The sequence below is a fragment of the Protopterus annectens genome, chromosome 13.part0 (assembly GCF_019279795.1).
Source record: "Protopterus annectens isolate FY-2018-M chromosome 13.part0, PAN1.0, whole genome shotgun sequence".
NCBI classification, from domain to species: Eukaryota; Metazoa; Chordata; order Ceratodontiformes; family Protopteridae; genus Protopterus; species Protopterus annectens.
This window is the reverse complement of record NC_056747.1, coordinates 502,834,091-502,850,654: the sequence shown is the minus strand read 5'-3', so window position 1 is coordinate 502,850,654 and position 16,564 is coordinate 502,834,091. Positions and strand designations below refer to the sequence as shown.

At 36.9% G+C, this 16,564-nt stretch overlaps 1 protein-coding gene across 1 annotated transcript in view; it reads left to right on the top strand.

Annotated features, from left to right (window-relative positions):
* The window catches only part of LOC122787923 (dynein beta chain, flagellar outer arm-like), a 5,188,001-nt gene that overhangs the window by 1,404,798 nt on the left and 3,766,639 nt on the right, over positions 1-16,564 (top strand). Inside the window, exon 34 of the mRNA XM_044054850.1 lies at positions 5,499-5,650. Within this exon, the coding sequence (XP_043910785.1) occupies positions 5,499-5,650 (152 nt within the window). The remainder of the gene's footprint in view (positions 1-5,498; positions 5,651-16,564) is intronic.

Genomic DNA, 16,564 nt, shown 5'->3' with positions numbered 1-16,564 from the left:
TATTAGGTACAGACAAAAAGCAGACTACTAAATTATATTAAGAAGTATAGGGTACAAATAGCAATGTTTCAGGAGGCACAGTTGGATAGAAATGAACGTGCATATTAAACAAAAAAAGGAATTCAGAAAAAAAGAAAGGATTTCAGGGTTGAGTATTCAGTAGATTATTTAGGACAAACAGAAAGGGTAGTGAGAATACCAATTGCTAGAGGGGTTCATATGATGATAGAAAATAGAAAAGAAGGCAGTAGTGGTAGATTTGTGGTGTTAAGAAGTTATCGACAGGGTGTGTGGAGGGTTATACTGGCATGTATTTATATTTCATCTAAAACTGCTGTTGTGGAGCTCAAGAGAATTTTGAGAGAAATAGACTTTCAGCAGGGAATATTATTTATGGGTGGGTCATGGAACCTGTTGTTGTAGTTAGGATGTAACAGGGGAACACAAAAGGGAAAATATAATAAAATAGGATAAACTTATAAGATCTGGTGTGAAAGATATGAATTCAGTAGTAAGAACACAAACAGAATTTATATATTATTCCCCAAGGTACAATAACTGTGCTAGACTGGATAAAAATTATATTTCACAGGAACATATGCATTTAATTGAAATACTTGAGACACATCCAGTAACTATTTCAGATCATGTACCATTTAAAAGGCTAATGAAGTAAAAATGAGATACTTGCATTTATCTACTTATCTTTTATAAAGAGCAGAATTTAAGGAATCATAGTGATTAGGGAAGATGGGAATATCTTCAGAAGGGACAGATAGTGAGTAAAATGAAATGAGAATGGAGTTTAAACACATGGTAAAAATAAGAGGCAAAGGCAAGGCTATGGGAAAAGAGTAGTAGAAATTGTTTGGAAGAATGGACAAAGTTTAAAGTACTGTAGAAGAATAAGAAAAAGAAGAATCACACAGAACAAGAAAAGGAGCACAAGAAGGTTGGTAAAGTGAACATAAGGGAATATTTGAATGACAGAGAAGTGTCTAACAAGAAATAAAATCCCAAAGATTCTTTATTAACATCCAGTAAGCATTTTAGTCATACATAAAAATTCATTAGACTGAATACATTATACATAGACATACATTTATATAAACCAAAATCACATGATTCAGTTAATCAATTAATGGTTGATTCTCTTGCATTAAAAAAAAAACTTTGAAGTTTTCTTTACCATTAAGTCCAAGTGGATAACAAGTGTACAATTTTATTTGCCACAAATTCTTTTTCCAGTGAAGTTCATTGTCATCATCAAATCTATTTTCATAATTTTGTATGTGGTTCAAAACAATGAATTTAAAAGCACCTTTACATGCATTTTTGCTATAATGCTTGCTCAATGCTTTATTATTGTCACCTGATGTAATAGCATAATTTTGTTTGTAAATCATACGATACAATTCCCCTGGTGGTACACTCTACATAAAAAGCAAAGCAGGACATACATAAAACAAGGTAAACAACAAAGCTAGACTTGGAGGTAAAATGTTCACCAATATTAATCTTGACATTATTAAAAGTAATATCAGTAATCCCAGTCAACAGGTAATGACAGAAATTGCAATTAAAACATTTAAACATCCCTAGTTTAATACAATTACTACTAGGATGAAAATTTAACTTGGACTGAAAAAAAATCTTTCAAATCTTTCCTCTTTTAGAAACAAATATCAGGTCTTCCCCCACTACCTTTTTACCATCAGGAAAACTGCTAAGTATTTTCCAATTGTTCTTGATATTTTTAATGGCTCTTTGATCTAAGCTGTTCTTCACAAGCTTTGATGTCTTGTAATTCTTACTACTAGACATTTTGTTAGTGGTGATGATAGTACCACATATACCTTTATTTCTAAAAATACATAACTTCTTCAAAACTTTGCTTGACTACCTTCTCAGGGTAACCTGTATTTAAAAACTTATAGCATAGATATATTCCTTCAGTAATAAAATCTTGCTCACTTTTTGTGAGCATATTTGTTCTCATTCACTAATCTTTAACAATGTTATTCTTAGTTTTGTAGGATTGCATGCTATCATAGCTTAAATAAGCATTATTTTGAAAACTGGTTTTATATATTTTAATTAATAACTTATTATTCTGCTTAAATACTACATCTAAAAAATGCAAACTACAAACATCAAACTTGGATGTGAATTTTAAGTATGTGCCGACATTATTAACATATTCTAAAAATGCTTAATAAATATAAGTATCACCTCTCCAAATAAAAAAAATATATCATCAATAAAACGATTGTAGAAAAATTATAAAACTTCTGTTTGGGTTTGCACTTCAAAAGTTCTTTCAACTGCATCTCAATAGAACTTAAGAAAACTTCCAATTCTGGACGCAAAATGCTTGATATTATTTTAGGTTATAATTTTTTTTGGAGTTTAATTCAAAAAAATTTTTTTCAACAAGTCAGTGGAGTAGCTATGGGGGCTGCTATGGCCCCCAGTTATGCTAATATATTTATGAATGTATGGGAGAGAGAACATTTTTTAACAGTACTTTTTTAACAATATTATTATCTACAAGTGTTTTATTGATTTAGAACTTTCAGACTCAGCTTCACTTATACAAATGTCAATTTTAAACCATGAGTGTAAAGTGTTTATGTCTGTGATAGCTAAGAAAATTGCAAATATGTAGCTAAAACTGGTAGATATGGAACAAAGATATTGGGGCACAAATAATTATGGTGGTAAAGTTCATAAACTGGAATGAGACCAAGTAAAAGTTTGGAATTCAAGTTAAAAGACTGCCTTCCATTTCAGAAAATGATAATCAAATATAGGCAAAAAGTAAGGATAGGGGAATGCCAGGTGAAAAAAAAAACAGCTGTGGTAGAGTTTTTAGTTTAGAACAGAAGCAGCTGTTAAAAATTGAATAATTAGTAAGGCATATAAATATTGCAATTATAAGACTAAATCAGAGGACGTTAGAAAAGATTGGGAAGAGAGACTGCAAAGGCAGTTTACCAAAGAGCAGTGGAATGACATCTGTATGGTTCCCAAGTACGCACAAAACCTAGAAGATTTAGAACTTTTGTTTGGAAGTTTTGTACAGATATTTGTACACTCCAAGTAGACTTCAGAGAAGTTTTCCTCAGGAAGATAACAAACACTGGATGTGTGAACAGAAGGAGAGAGAAGTACTTGGGGACCTGTGTATCAGGAATGTAATGAGTTGGCAGATTTAAAAAAAATGCCTATAGAATGTTTTGTCAGAAGTTTTGGGGAAGTAAATCATTTTAAATTAGAAAATTATTCTCTTCAGCTGGGACATTGAATTGTCTAGAAATAGTAAGGCCTTGTTAAGTTTAATGCTACTAGCTGCCAAAAAGCAATTACTAGAAAATGGAACTCAAAATCTAAACCAACTGTAACTGACATGCTGAATATTATAAAGGAGATAAAAGCTGGTGGCTGATCCTTAGAAAAAGGAGAAAGCAAATGTCATATAAGTAAATGGAATCTGTGGGAACAATACATGCAGAATCATGTTCAGGAGGAGGAGTGAGATATAAAGGAAGGAAAGAAATGAACAGTTTACATAACGTATCAGTGTCACTGTCTTACTTCTGATTGAATAAAGATGTTTATTAAAAAAAGATAAATATGAATTCAACATAAACAGCATAGAACTAAGTGCACTGAATACCATGTAATAAACACTTAGCATGTAAAGGACTTCTTCTTACTGTGCCAGCCACTGGTGCAGAAGCAAGATACTGAAATGATCTGCAGTGGCTGAGAATGAGCCCGAGTTGCCAGATTGGATGGATGGATGGATGGATGGATGGATGGATGGATATCAATGACTGTAAGTCAGGACTCTTAGTCTTTCTAAGGGAATGGGAATTACTATTGTATGTGCAACCCTGTGATGAACACCAGAGACATTGTACATACAGCTCACAGATGAAGTTGTGAGGAGGAGCTTGACAGACTTCCTGTACTCCGTAAGGAGTACGTTATTCACTGTCTGTTGCACAGATGAAAGTCCTGGCTCTGAGGCCTATCCACTCTCCATAGTGGTAGACATCTATTGCATTAAAAGTTAGAACCACAAGGCTCTTGTTTCAAAACATAAGGCTCACCTGTTGAAACGTTATTTCTGGGATTTCTCATAAGGAGCAGTTAAGGGGTACTTGTGATCAGGGCTGATATGGGAGCTTGGTAATTTTGGAGGGAAATGCAAATTATCCACAATTGGTGGGTGTTGGTCTAGGAAAACATTAAAAATAAAAAAAAATAGAGTTAATGATACTCTTCATTCACCCTGCAAACCCACAAGTTTGTATTCACTTGATTATTTATGTCTGTGAGTGTGATGCAAACCCCTTAGTGCAACAAGTAGTACTTTACTTCTTGGAAAACTAGTTATAGCTGATTTAGAGAGAGAAGGGGTGAACTGCTACTGTAGGACAAATTGGCAGAAACAACTTAGTTTCCCTGCTAAGCATTGCCTTTAAGTGTCCAATAATGATAAACATAAACTGCTAAAATATTTCACATCCTGCATGCTGCACAGCTACAACTCACATTAAAAAGGGAGGAAACTGAGGCACATTTGAGAATTATCTCCTAGAAATATGCAGCACACCCTAGGAAAACAAGTGTGATTAAAAATACTACTGAATCAGGAAAAGAAGGGGGTTAGCTATTGGACAAGCCAAGTCAAGTAAAGGTTGCCAAAAGCAGCTAGGTTCTGCTAGTGATGTTTCTGTTTGGGTCTCCAGAATCAGAAATACACACATTTTTAAAAATAAACAGCCTGTACCATTTCATATTGCAAATATCATTAAAAATGCTGCAAACGTATGTTATTGAGTATTTTGCCATGTCTCCCTACCATCTCTGAAATGTAGCAGCTGTTCTTTTCAAATGTAGGCAGCAGAATTTTCCCCCATTGACTGAAGCCACTCATTGACAGTGAACAGAACAGTGATGCTAACCAGTCCGACTGTGTCCCAAGTATACCATTTTGAATTTTTAGGTCAAAGCTATTGACATTTCCTTAACTTATGAGTCTGTGTCTGAGAGAATTAAGATAAGTTCTCCTTGGAGATTTCACTGTTGTCTTACATGTCCTAGCCAAGCCATTCATCGTGCCAAAAATGAATGTATTTTCTGTCCCTTTCTTTATGCAGGTTGCAGTCACTTAAAGTGTTTTATGTATGACAAACATGGTTGCCAAATATCAAAGAAATTTTAAATATCAACAGAAGAAAAAAATGTAACATCATTTTGGCAAAAGTCTCTGCTAAACATTTCATGTTCACACCCTTTATATAACACAAAAATTGTATTGTAATTTAAATGCAGTGCTTTTCAGCAGAAAGCATTCATTGGAATTATATATTACATGTTCTCATATGAAATGAGTCTCTAATGCATAGACTGAGTCTTGAAGGAGTATTACAAAACTGAAAAGGCCACCTGCAATGATATATTAATACCATTGTTTAATATTGCAGAACACATTGATCATGTGAAGACTATTGTGCAACGGGCTGTGAAGGATGTTACCATTGAAAATGCACTGAAGAACTGTGAGGAGGTGTGGCTGAGTAAAATATTTGACCTGAGGCCTCACAGGAGAGTGATTGTAGCTTCTGTTCAGAATAAAGTAAGTTATTAGTTTTTATGGTATGTAGGGATACAAAACATAGTGTAGTAAGTTAGATACACAAGGGCTTCTTTGAGTAAATTTAGTATTCTTTTAATTGATTCATGTATACAAGTCTTAGGGCTAACTATATATGGTTCCAGTGGGAGTAGGGAGGGAGCTAAAAGTTACTTTGTGTCCAGGGTTGCACAGATCAACTTACTAGTGAATAGCCATTTGTTCTATACTTTTGTTTTTGCTACATAAGAGAGTGATTTTTGCATTATTACTTTTCGATATGGCTTTAGAGTTCTGTGAAAAAGTGTCAGTGTACTCTTAATTGGTGGGTTATGCATGCCAGGCCCAGCATGGACTTAATAATTGAAGTATGAAGAATTTCTTTTATGTAAAATCAGTATGGTCCTGATGAAAGCTAAAAACATCTATTTCTACACAAAGTACTATCATACGTGCTAAATATGCAGACAAAAGTGGTTTCCTTGTTACCTAGTTATCTTAGTAGTGTGAACTGCTGATTAACAATTCTGTATGAATTCTGTCCCTCATCACTTACACATGGTGTAATAGGGTTTTGTTTTGTGGTGATTTCTGTGAGCACTTGATACTGTAATCTTGTTGTCAGAATACTTATACACACACACACACACACACATATATATATATATATATATATATATATATATATATATATATATATATATAAAACATCTTTGGTTTAGCAGGGTTGTTATTTGAAGATTCTTATGTTGGAAACTCTCAGTAACAACTTTGTAATACATGGAGGGCACTGAGTATGCCCCGAAACTGAGAGATAAAAATCATTGTAATAACAAGGTTTGTGCATAAGAACTAACTATAACATATTATTCATGAGTTATTAGGGAAGATAGACATTTCTTCAGAAGTTATAGCTAGTGAGTGGGATAAAACGAAAGTGGAGTTTAAAAATATGGTAGAAATAAAAAAAGAGATACGGTTAAGAAGTAACAAGAATTATTTAGAAGGGCTGACAAAGGTTAACAATTGAAGAATAAGGGGGAATCTCACAGAACATGAAAAGGCACAAATGCAGAGTGATTAAGAGAAAATAATGGAGAATCTGGATAGTATGCTTAGTTTTAGAAAGATTGAGGTTAAGCAGCTGTTTCTGATAACTCAAGAGCACAAAAACTTCTAGCACAACATCTTAGGTGACAAAAAGTAGAAAGGGTTGCTGCTAAACTTAGATAGCCTATAACAAAAAAAAAAATAACCAGATCCTGTAGAAGTATTAGATATATTTTGGAAATTGAATGAAAATTTACATAAAATAGAGGAATGTGGAAATCAAGAAAATCACAAATGGAAATATTTATGAAAGACTTAAATTATGTCAAGGTTATAGAAAGATGAGGATTAACAATTAACAGTTAAGACAGGAGGGAATGAGATAAAAATGGTGATGTATAATCAATCTTCAGGAAAGTCTTCAGGAACAGATGGTATTCTTGTAGAAGGTTTGGAAGTTAGGAGGGAAGAAAGTGATAAAGATAACAGGGTAAGCTGGGATTTTATGATTAGGGGAATGGAAGCGTTTGCATTCTCGGATACAATAATAAAGTTAACTAAGAGGGTATATGAGTGATTGGAGGCAAATATTAAAATGGGAGGGTTCTTTGATAAGTTGTGTCTGAACAGAGGAACGAGTCAGGGGTGTCCTCTTTCCCTTCTGTTATTTTCTTTATAGTTAGAGCCATTGGTATGGTAATCAGGAAAAATTGGCTTTCGTTGCAGGTATTATTTTGTACCTGATTAAACCAGAAAAGGACATTTCCATGTTGTGGAACATTCTGAGACAGTATAAATTCTTTTTGTGATATAAAATTAATGAAGACAAAACAAAGCCTGTAGTTATAAACCATGTACCCACACATTAATTGGTTCAGTAATACCCATATTTGTGGGAACATTATCAAATGAAGCATTTAAGAGTATGGCTTAAAAATGATTCTGTTATGGCAGCTAAGGATATGTAGTAGAGGTAATAAAAAATGAAAAAAAAATGGAAGCTTTTGTTTATGGATATGAATAGCAAGATACAAAAAATGAAAATGTTTTCAGTCCCTTTAGTTTTATATATAGGTCAGGCATATTTTTATCAACCACAGTTGAATGATTTTATCTGGGGAAAAGAGGGCAAAGATTAAATGGGATAAGCTTAAGATCCATTAGAACAAAGTGGTTTAGGACTACCTGATTTTAAGGAATATTTTACAGCTACACAGTTAAGGCTCATATATGTACCACAAGCAGAAAGTGGAAAGGAATAATGGTGAAGTGGGGGGATTCAGGGAATAAGGAGAGAGTAGGATTTTGGTTGCAGATCCTTAAGGAGAATAACAACATGGCAAAAATATGAGGAAAAATCAGGGACATTCTGTATAATCAGGTACAGCACACAGGTTCAGCAGGCAGAAACAAAGTCATAGTCTGACAGAAAGTGAAACAACTTTTAAAAACTGCTAGAAATATTATTCTGCATGCTCAATAAGTGTGGCAAAGTGAAGTTCTACCAGCTTTTACAGCTGTTTTGCCTTTTGCTCCTATTTGTCTGCCAGTGCTGTCTGTTGTTAGTCCTTGTTATGAGACCCAGTCTTAATAGTGCTTAGAGTGCCTTAACAAAGGTTTGTTAAGCATCCCTAAAGACTGTTAAGATTGGGTCTCATTCTATGGAGGTGCTTAAAAAGTTTATATTTTTCCCAGTTTTGGAGCATAATCGCTTTACTTGGTGCCATTCTAGAATGTTATAGGAAGGTCCTTTGTCATGAATCTTACTGTTATAGCTAAGCAAAGTTTATGCTGCTCCACATACTACAGCCACCACAGAGCTGCATGACAGCCAGAGGAACTATTATTGCCATCTGCCGAGAGAGAGAAATATAGATACAATGCCAAAATGCAGACCATCTGTATCTTTTGTATGACAATGTTAGAGGTACTAAACTTGAAAGAATGACAAACACCCATTCCAAAGTAACAGTGATGGTACATTATACAGCCAATGGGGAAATTTATCCATAGGTCTCATTAAGTGCAATCTAGAAGGCAAAGCCTTAATGTGTTGAGCTGTTTGTGCAATTTGACTAAAGGCTGCATTCAAACACACAAAAATGTTAACAGATCAAGCATGTTAAGAAAGAGGGTTTGTGAAAGAAATTTACAGATACAATGAAAAAATACAGCTCACACGTAATTTTAATTCATAAAGTTTTAAGTACTGTACGCCAAAGAACAACACCCACCTACCCCAAATTACCAGGGATGTCACACTAGGCAACCACAGTGGGAATCAAACCCACAGTCTTCATGTCGTGCAGACTAAAAGCAAACCATTAACATGTGGAGCTACTTGTATTAACCAACTGAAACTTGCAGTCAGTCACACAGTAATGATGTATGGTAGACATATGTACAGATATGAAAAAAAGGTCAACTTTATAGTTTACAGTTGAGGTAGTATACTTGAAGGAACAGCAAACACCTACCTGAAATTACCAGAGATGACACAGTAGATAAGCAAGGTGGGGTTTCAAATCCACAGCCATTGCTCCATGCAACCAGAAAGCAAACTTTAACATGTTGCGCTGTTTAGACAGTTCCACAAAAGCATGCATGCATGTAGCACACACAGTCTTCAGTCACAGGGCTACCTTTAAACTGTGGACCCTAGCATAGGTTTGTAGGTAAGTAGTAGGCTAGCTGCCCTTGTGAGACATTTTAAGCCTAGCCAGCTTCCCTTTTGTGTTTAATTAACCAATCCCATTTGGTGTTAGATTGAATTTACATATCTTGTCACTGATAATTGTGTATTACTCCTAGTGAGAATAGCTGGGATCATACCATGGATAATTTGAAGGGGCCCATGCATGAGATAAATCATTTATGAGCTGCCTCTGTCCATGAGTAGTACAGGAATCAGTCCTATGGTAAATTTTCTGTTTCTTACCCATAGATCCAAGTTGTAAATCAATCCTGACAGGGATGAGCTTTATTTTATATGGGGAGTCTATTCCAAAGCAGCAGTATTTGCTGCGAGATAAGCATGTTTCTCCACATCATTCTGTTGATATTTGGGTAGCATAGAAATACCAGTACTGTAGAAAACCTATACACTATTGGAATACCACTGAACTAACTGAACAGATTATTAACCTTTAAATATGTACTGTATGAAAGTGGTATATCCTCCTTACTAGCTCTGCATTCTGTGCAATAGCTTCAGGGGTTATGGAGAGAAAAACAGCAGTGTGTAAGGTATCTGGATGCCACACACTGTCAAGTTGTATGTGCAGGTAAGAGAAGGCTTACTTACAGTACATTTATGTTGCTTTAGCCATAACCTCAGCCTCCCACTGGCCCAGGTAGGTGGGATGTTGTTGCCTCATGTCACCAGAATGATGATAACACTGTTCTACACTGTTGTCCTTCATGCAGAATGCCAGTTGCACATATTATTGCCTCAGCTGAGCTATTCCAGATCTGAATCTTGTACTGAAAACTTTTATAGGCTTCCCCGTAACAGCCTGTGTCTGTAGTCCAGGTGTAGCAAGTGGTGGAAAATTTGACTTTGCTCCACATGCAACCTTTGTGCTGTAAAAGGAACATTGTCTTCTCCCTCAGTATACATGTATTAGCAACAAATCAAAAAGAAAAATGTCAGATATGTCATACTCCCACCTATTCTTGTGTGCAATGGCAGGCACCTTGTTTGCATAACTGTTGTGGGAGGGGCAGGCCAGTATGTGTACTGTATGGTAGTGATCAAACATTGTACTTTAATGTGTGACACATGGCAGTCCTATATTTGTTTATATGATGTTTATAAAGCATGCATAACAATAACACTATTTTCATTAGGTTAGAAGTGGAATTCCAGATATCTTCCCAGAGCCGTAGGGAGAACCATACATACTCAGTGCTAACTGCAGATGTCTAGGTGTATGTATGACACTGTGTAGAATTGATTTTGGTGTTTTGCCAGTCACTGTGACATGGAGCTTGAGTGATTCACAAACAGTAATGAGATGAGCCCTCATCTGCATAGTCATAGCTTCTAAACACCTGTATTTGTTCAGTATACACATGGGGGAAGGCACTGAGCACCGTCGTACAGTGGAAGAATTCCTAGAACAGCAACTTTGAAACCTGCAATAGGAGCATTTCACACTAATTGCTTCTACTACAGCAGTTTCCACAACTTTATACATGGTATGTTCTACTTTTTTAGCATCACTTTTTAAACTATAATGGTACCTCCTGTAGCACGTAAGCATATATTGATATAGTTTTAGACAGTTATTGTGCTGAGGGATTGCCAAGCCTAATGAGAAACACATCCATCAGAAAATACTAAGAGCACATGTGAGTACATTCAGGCTGTAGTATCTCATTGTGAAGAAACATCTGCCTGCTCTTCAGCTTATACGTATACCACATGAGCAAGTCTTTTTAACAATGAGAGGAAAAGTCATGTCACCTTTGGGAGTGGGAATGTTAAGGCTGTCGTAGTATGGTAGACATTTGCTCAGTGATATTATGTATCTGAATAGACAAATACTACTGTCAGACACACCACCAGCAGCATGGTATAGGAGCAAGAAATAAAACTGTGTTGCAGGGGGTTTTCTGGGTCACTCATGACCAACATGGTAATACTACTGATTTCCATGCCTACAGTGCAATGCCTAAAAACTAACTAAGCAGAAAAACACTGCTCTCTCTACTGAAAAAAAATCTACCCAGGAAACAAAGTTCTTGGATGCAGAGAATGAGGTGCTACTCCAGGCCCTACATCTTCATGGCAAGTGACTATTTGGGCACAATGATGCTTATAGGGCCTCCTGGGAATGTGCTTGGAAAGATCTGGACATTAATGCTATTGGTGACCAAGACTATAATTATGAAATAGTCCACTGCAGGGCACCAACATTACTCAAGCTGCTGAAAAATTAGCTGTCCACCTGGAACATCAAGATAGTTTGGTGGGTAGTGGGCTATCAGTCAAGCGACCTCTCACTGTGGATGATGAGTTTCTGTCCTCAGTCAGAGGCTGTGCTACCACCACATGGTCCAGCAGTGTGATACTGGATATTAGTGCAGAGCATCACTGGTCACTAACAGTATCTACCAGAGGGGTCTATAGGACTAGACCGAAAGATCACAACAGCGAATGTATGTACATGGACACATTTACGTTGATGTACATACTGAGTGAAACACCTAAATGGTGAAAACCGGAACACTGAACGTGTTTCATAGCCAGCAGCACAGTGGTGGGGATAAGGAAATATATCCTTTTCCCCACTGTAGTGCAGTCTCAGAGTTGGTATATTTAAGCAGGGGGGTGTGGGGGGCAATGCCCCCTTGCAAAAGCTAATTAATTTAATATTTTACTTTAAATTTTATCTACCTGTGTAGCGCATTATGATGATGAAACACGTTCGGCATTCCGGTTTTCGCCGTTTAGGTGTTCCACTCAGTATGTACATCTATGTAAATGTGTCGATGTACATACATTCGCTCTTGTGTTCTTTCGGTCTAGTCATATAGACCCTACCAGAGATGCCCCAGATACATTAGCTGTAAGTTCTTCTGAACAATTACTCACCTGCTAAGTTATTAAAACTGTCTGATTTGAATTATACAGGAACATCAGGGATTCAATTTGCACAGCATATGCTTTTTAAATCTTTGGTTTCAAATGATAGTATTCCTGCACCTGACTTTCATGTATACTTTTAGTGCTGGGTTGTACTTATACAGAGTATCAAGCTTTGCCACAAATGAGCTGGCACAGTCAGACAGTACAATGTGTTTGAGTGTGTGTGTGTTGAGCTGTAGCACTGATGCCTTACAAAACTTTTTTTCTTTAATGCCCCCCCAGCACACACACACACACACACACACACACACACACACACACACACACACACACACACACACACACACACAAATACACATACACACACACTGTCTGAAAGCCCATAAACACAACTGCAATTCTACTTCTAATTATACTCTGAACTCATGCACTTCCCTTTGAAAGGTATCCATACATGTGCTACCTCTCCCACCAGTGCAAATAATAACTGTGTCCTGCACTTTGTACTGTAGACTCCCTCTTTCTTTAACCGGCCTCCTCCTTAACCGACCATCAAATTTCTGCCACAGCCATAGCAAAAGACAACGGAATAACAACACTTCCACCTCTTCTGGGCTAAATAATGACAACTATTTCAGTTTCAGACTTCATATTCATTACAAAAATCCATACTAACATACATCCTGTTATTCTAACTGATTTATAACCAATAAATGCTATTTTGTATGCATTTACTGATTATACAGCCATTTGTTTATCCAGCCTAAGGTCCAGGCCCAGCAAGACCAGATAAGAAGGAGTCTACTGTATGTACATTATTTAGTTTGCCTATGCCTGATATACAGTGTGGCCAGAATATGCTTGGGTAAGCACAGCCTGGGGTTGGTTTTACATGCATCAGGTTTACTGTAGTTAATCTGCTTTAATATGCTTTACCATGGGTTTGAGATATGTAGAAGCCACCATCTTATTGTCAGTTCCACGTCATCGTATGCCAGTGTCTGTGTAGCAAGATCATTCCTAGCTAGTGAATCCTCCACTGACCTTTCATTTGGCTCAGCCTCTACTACTTACAGTACTGGGGACTACGCTTACTGCCCCACAACACCCCTCTATACTTTAACTGCCTCCTAAGCATGACACTGTGTAACATTGCACATACTGAAAATATTGCTGCACACATGCCAGGATCATAATGCGGGGTACCATTGGAGGAATCCAGACAGAGAAAACATGCCTTGAGTACCCCAAATACATGCTCAGTAATGTTTCTTGTTTGCAGGTGAACATGTTGTCTCCCTGAACAGCTTCGTTCTGTGTATTTCAGATGGCAGTCATAAAACAGGGTTCAGGACATATCCAACATCACCAGTAAGATGTCCGTGGGAGAAGTCAACCCTTGCAAATTGCTGGTATAGGTATGCCATATGTGGGCATCATGATAACTGCCTGGGTGGCCTGCAGACACATTTTACATGACACCTTGTGCATTACAGGGTATCATCTACAATGATAATACAGTGCACCTTATAGACTAATGGCAGTTGATGGAGTTCATGTACCACCTTCCCGGTTTACCAGTTAGGGTCTTTATTTAAATGTTGGTGCAGTCTATGGCCCCTAATAGCTCTGGGAAACAGGCTATATAACAGACGTTTTGCAAGATGTTTGCCCTCTCTTTTGTTGCATGTGAGATCCACATATGTTCCCCCACATACTGAAGCATAGCATCAATAAACTGATGGAAGATTATTAAGATATTCCCTCTGTGTCCCCCAGTAGGTCACTGAAAGTTCCCTTTAATGAGTATACATAAAGCCACACATACCTTGATATCCACAGGGACAAGTTCTTCATTTAGCTGGATAACAAGGTGCGTCCAGGGGCAATGATGTACACTGTCATGGCTAGTGGTATCAATAACAGCGTGTTGCGAATACATATTTTTTAATATAGTGGTAAACATATAACTTTTAAATGGTTCACTTAACATGAACAAAAATATTTGTCAGTGTTCATTTACATGAATTGCACAGCTCTGCCATGTGACCTTTACACTTTTATGAATAATGTCACTCTCTTCTTTTGCCTCATTTGCATACACCATTCCACTCATTTTAATAATGTTAGTCATTGCCATGTCATTATATGATGTTAGAATATGCTGAGACCAGCAAAGCTGCTCTGCAGTCCCTGCTAGTGGTAATTGTGTCTCAGGATCACACACACCCTGTGCATGGCAACTCATTGATCAAAATTCACTTACCACAATGTGGAAAATTTTTCGTAATCCTAGCGTGTTACTTACTTCTTCAGGTATCTGGCAATATTTTCATTACTTGACAATCAATAACTCACTATCTGCTTCTGAAGAGCAATGTATAAAGTAAATAGTATTACTACATTATTTCTATAAAATCTAAATATTTTTATATATTTTATATATTTTAAAAACTCCATCTGATATTTTAAATTGTACTTGATGGATTTAATGCATATCAGCAAGTCAAATGCCATCAGAAGTTATTTATTTATTATTTATTTGCAGTTTGTTTACCGGGAAAGTCCATTGGGCCTAAAATGAGCCCGTTTTCAATGGAGGCCCGAGGAGAAAAGCTCCAAATATGGTTGTCAACAAAAATCACAGTGCATTCAAATGAAGTTGTACAATATAAATCAATAGAAAGTCAATATACAGTTTACAATAAAAATTAGCAATAAGACCATTCTAAAATGCTGTCACGATAAAGACTCAAAGTTTGAAGTTTATACATTTATGATAATGATGATAATGAAAAACAAGGCAACAGCAAAGTGGATGTTGGTATGGAATATTAGATCACAGACAAATAACATCAGTAGTTGATAAAGGAAATAGAAGCTAGGGTGTAATTTTTATGGGTCAGAAATAAGGAAATAATACAGAAAGTGTGTCACGTGAGGTGGGAACAGGAGGATTCCCAGTGGGAAGAGAGGTGAGAGTGGAGAAGGTTCTTAAAGGAGGAGAGGTTATGGGTGGTACGAATGAGTGGGTAATGGAATTCTATAGTCATGCTAGTGAGAAAAATAGAAGTGTCCCTGGAGTATGTGTGGGCTTGTGTACTTCCAGGAGGTTCTGGTTACTAGACCTAAGTAGTCTGCTAGGCTGGTGTATTTGGAGGGAGGAGGAGGAGAGTGAGGGGTGATTTGAAGGTTGGAAGATGAGTTTATGGGCAGTGGAGAGTTGTATATAGGAAAGATAGTTTGGGAGTTCCAACCACTTCAAGGAGTGGAGAGTTTTGCAATGGCGGGAAGAGTATTTAGATCAGGTAGCAAACTCAGCGATTTTGTTGTAGCAGGAAGCTAGTTTGGACTTTAGGGAGGATTGAAGACTGGTAAGGAGAGGGGCACCATACAGAAGGGAGGGGAGGAGATAGGTAGTAGAGAGGATATGTTTGGTTGAAGGGGTAAGATATCGATTGTGGCAATAAAGCATGCCCAGTTTTTAATGAGTTTTCCTAATATTAGTTTGTAGGTGGATGTCAAATTTTATTTGGTCATCAATGAGTACTCCTAGAAGTTTAGAGTGGGGAACTATTTCAAGTGGGGTTGAGTTTTGGCTTGTTACTGAGAGAGTTCTTCTCGATTTTGGAAGATTTAGAAAAGGTAAATAGCATGATCTTAGTTTTTGAAGGGTTGAGAGCAAGGTGATTATTAAGCATACAGTATTTGGTGCAGGAGAAGGCTTCTTGAGTTAGTTTCATAGGTGTAGGAAGGGTTTTGGTGGAACAGATAATTGCAGAATCGTCAGCATATTGGACCAGTTTAGCATTAGGGTTGCAGTGATGGAAGTCATTAATGAAGATGTTGAACAGTAGTGGGCCTAGTATAGAGCCTTGCGGGACACCTGTGATAGTATGAAGGAAGGAAGAGGTGAAACTTTTCCATTTGACGGCTTGCTGGTGTTTTTTTTGAAAAACCAATTGATGGAGGATGAGGAAAGATTCAGATAGGATAGCTTGAATAGGAGAAGTTTATGTGAAACTGTATTAAAGGCTTTGAAGAAATCTAGGAAGAAGGTTGATACAATGTTGTTGGAGTCATAAGCATGTTTGATGGTTTCAAGGAAGGAAAGGAGGGCTGTCATTGTGCTATGCCCGGGTCTGAAGCCATGTTGTGTTGGGGTAAGTAGTTGATTGTCTAGTAGAAAGGGTAGGAGTTGTAGGTGGACACATTTTTCAAGAATTTTAGAGATGGGGGATAGGATGACTATTGGATGGAAATTAGAGATTTCT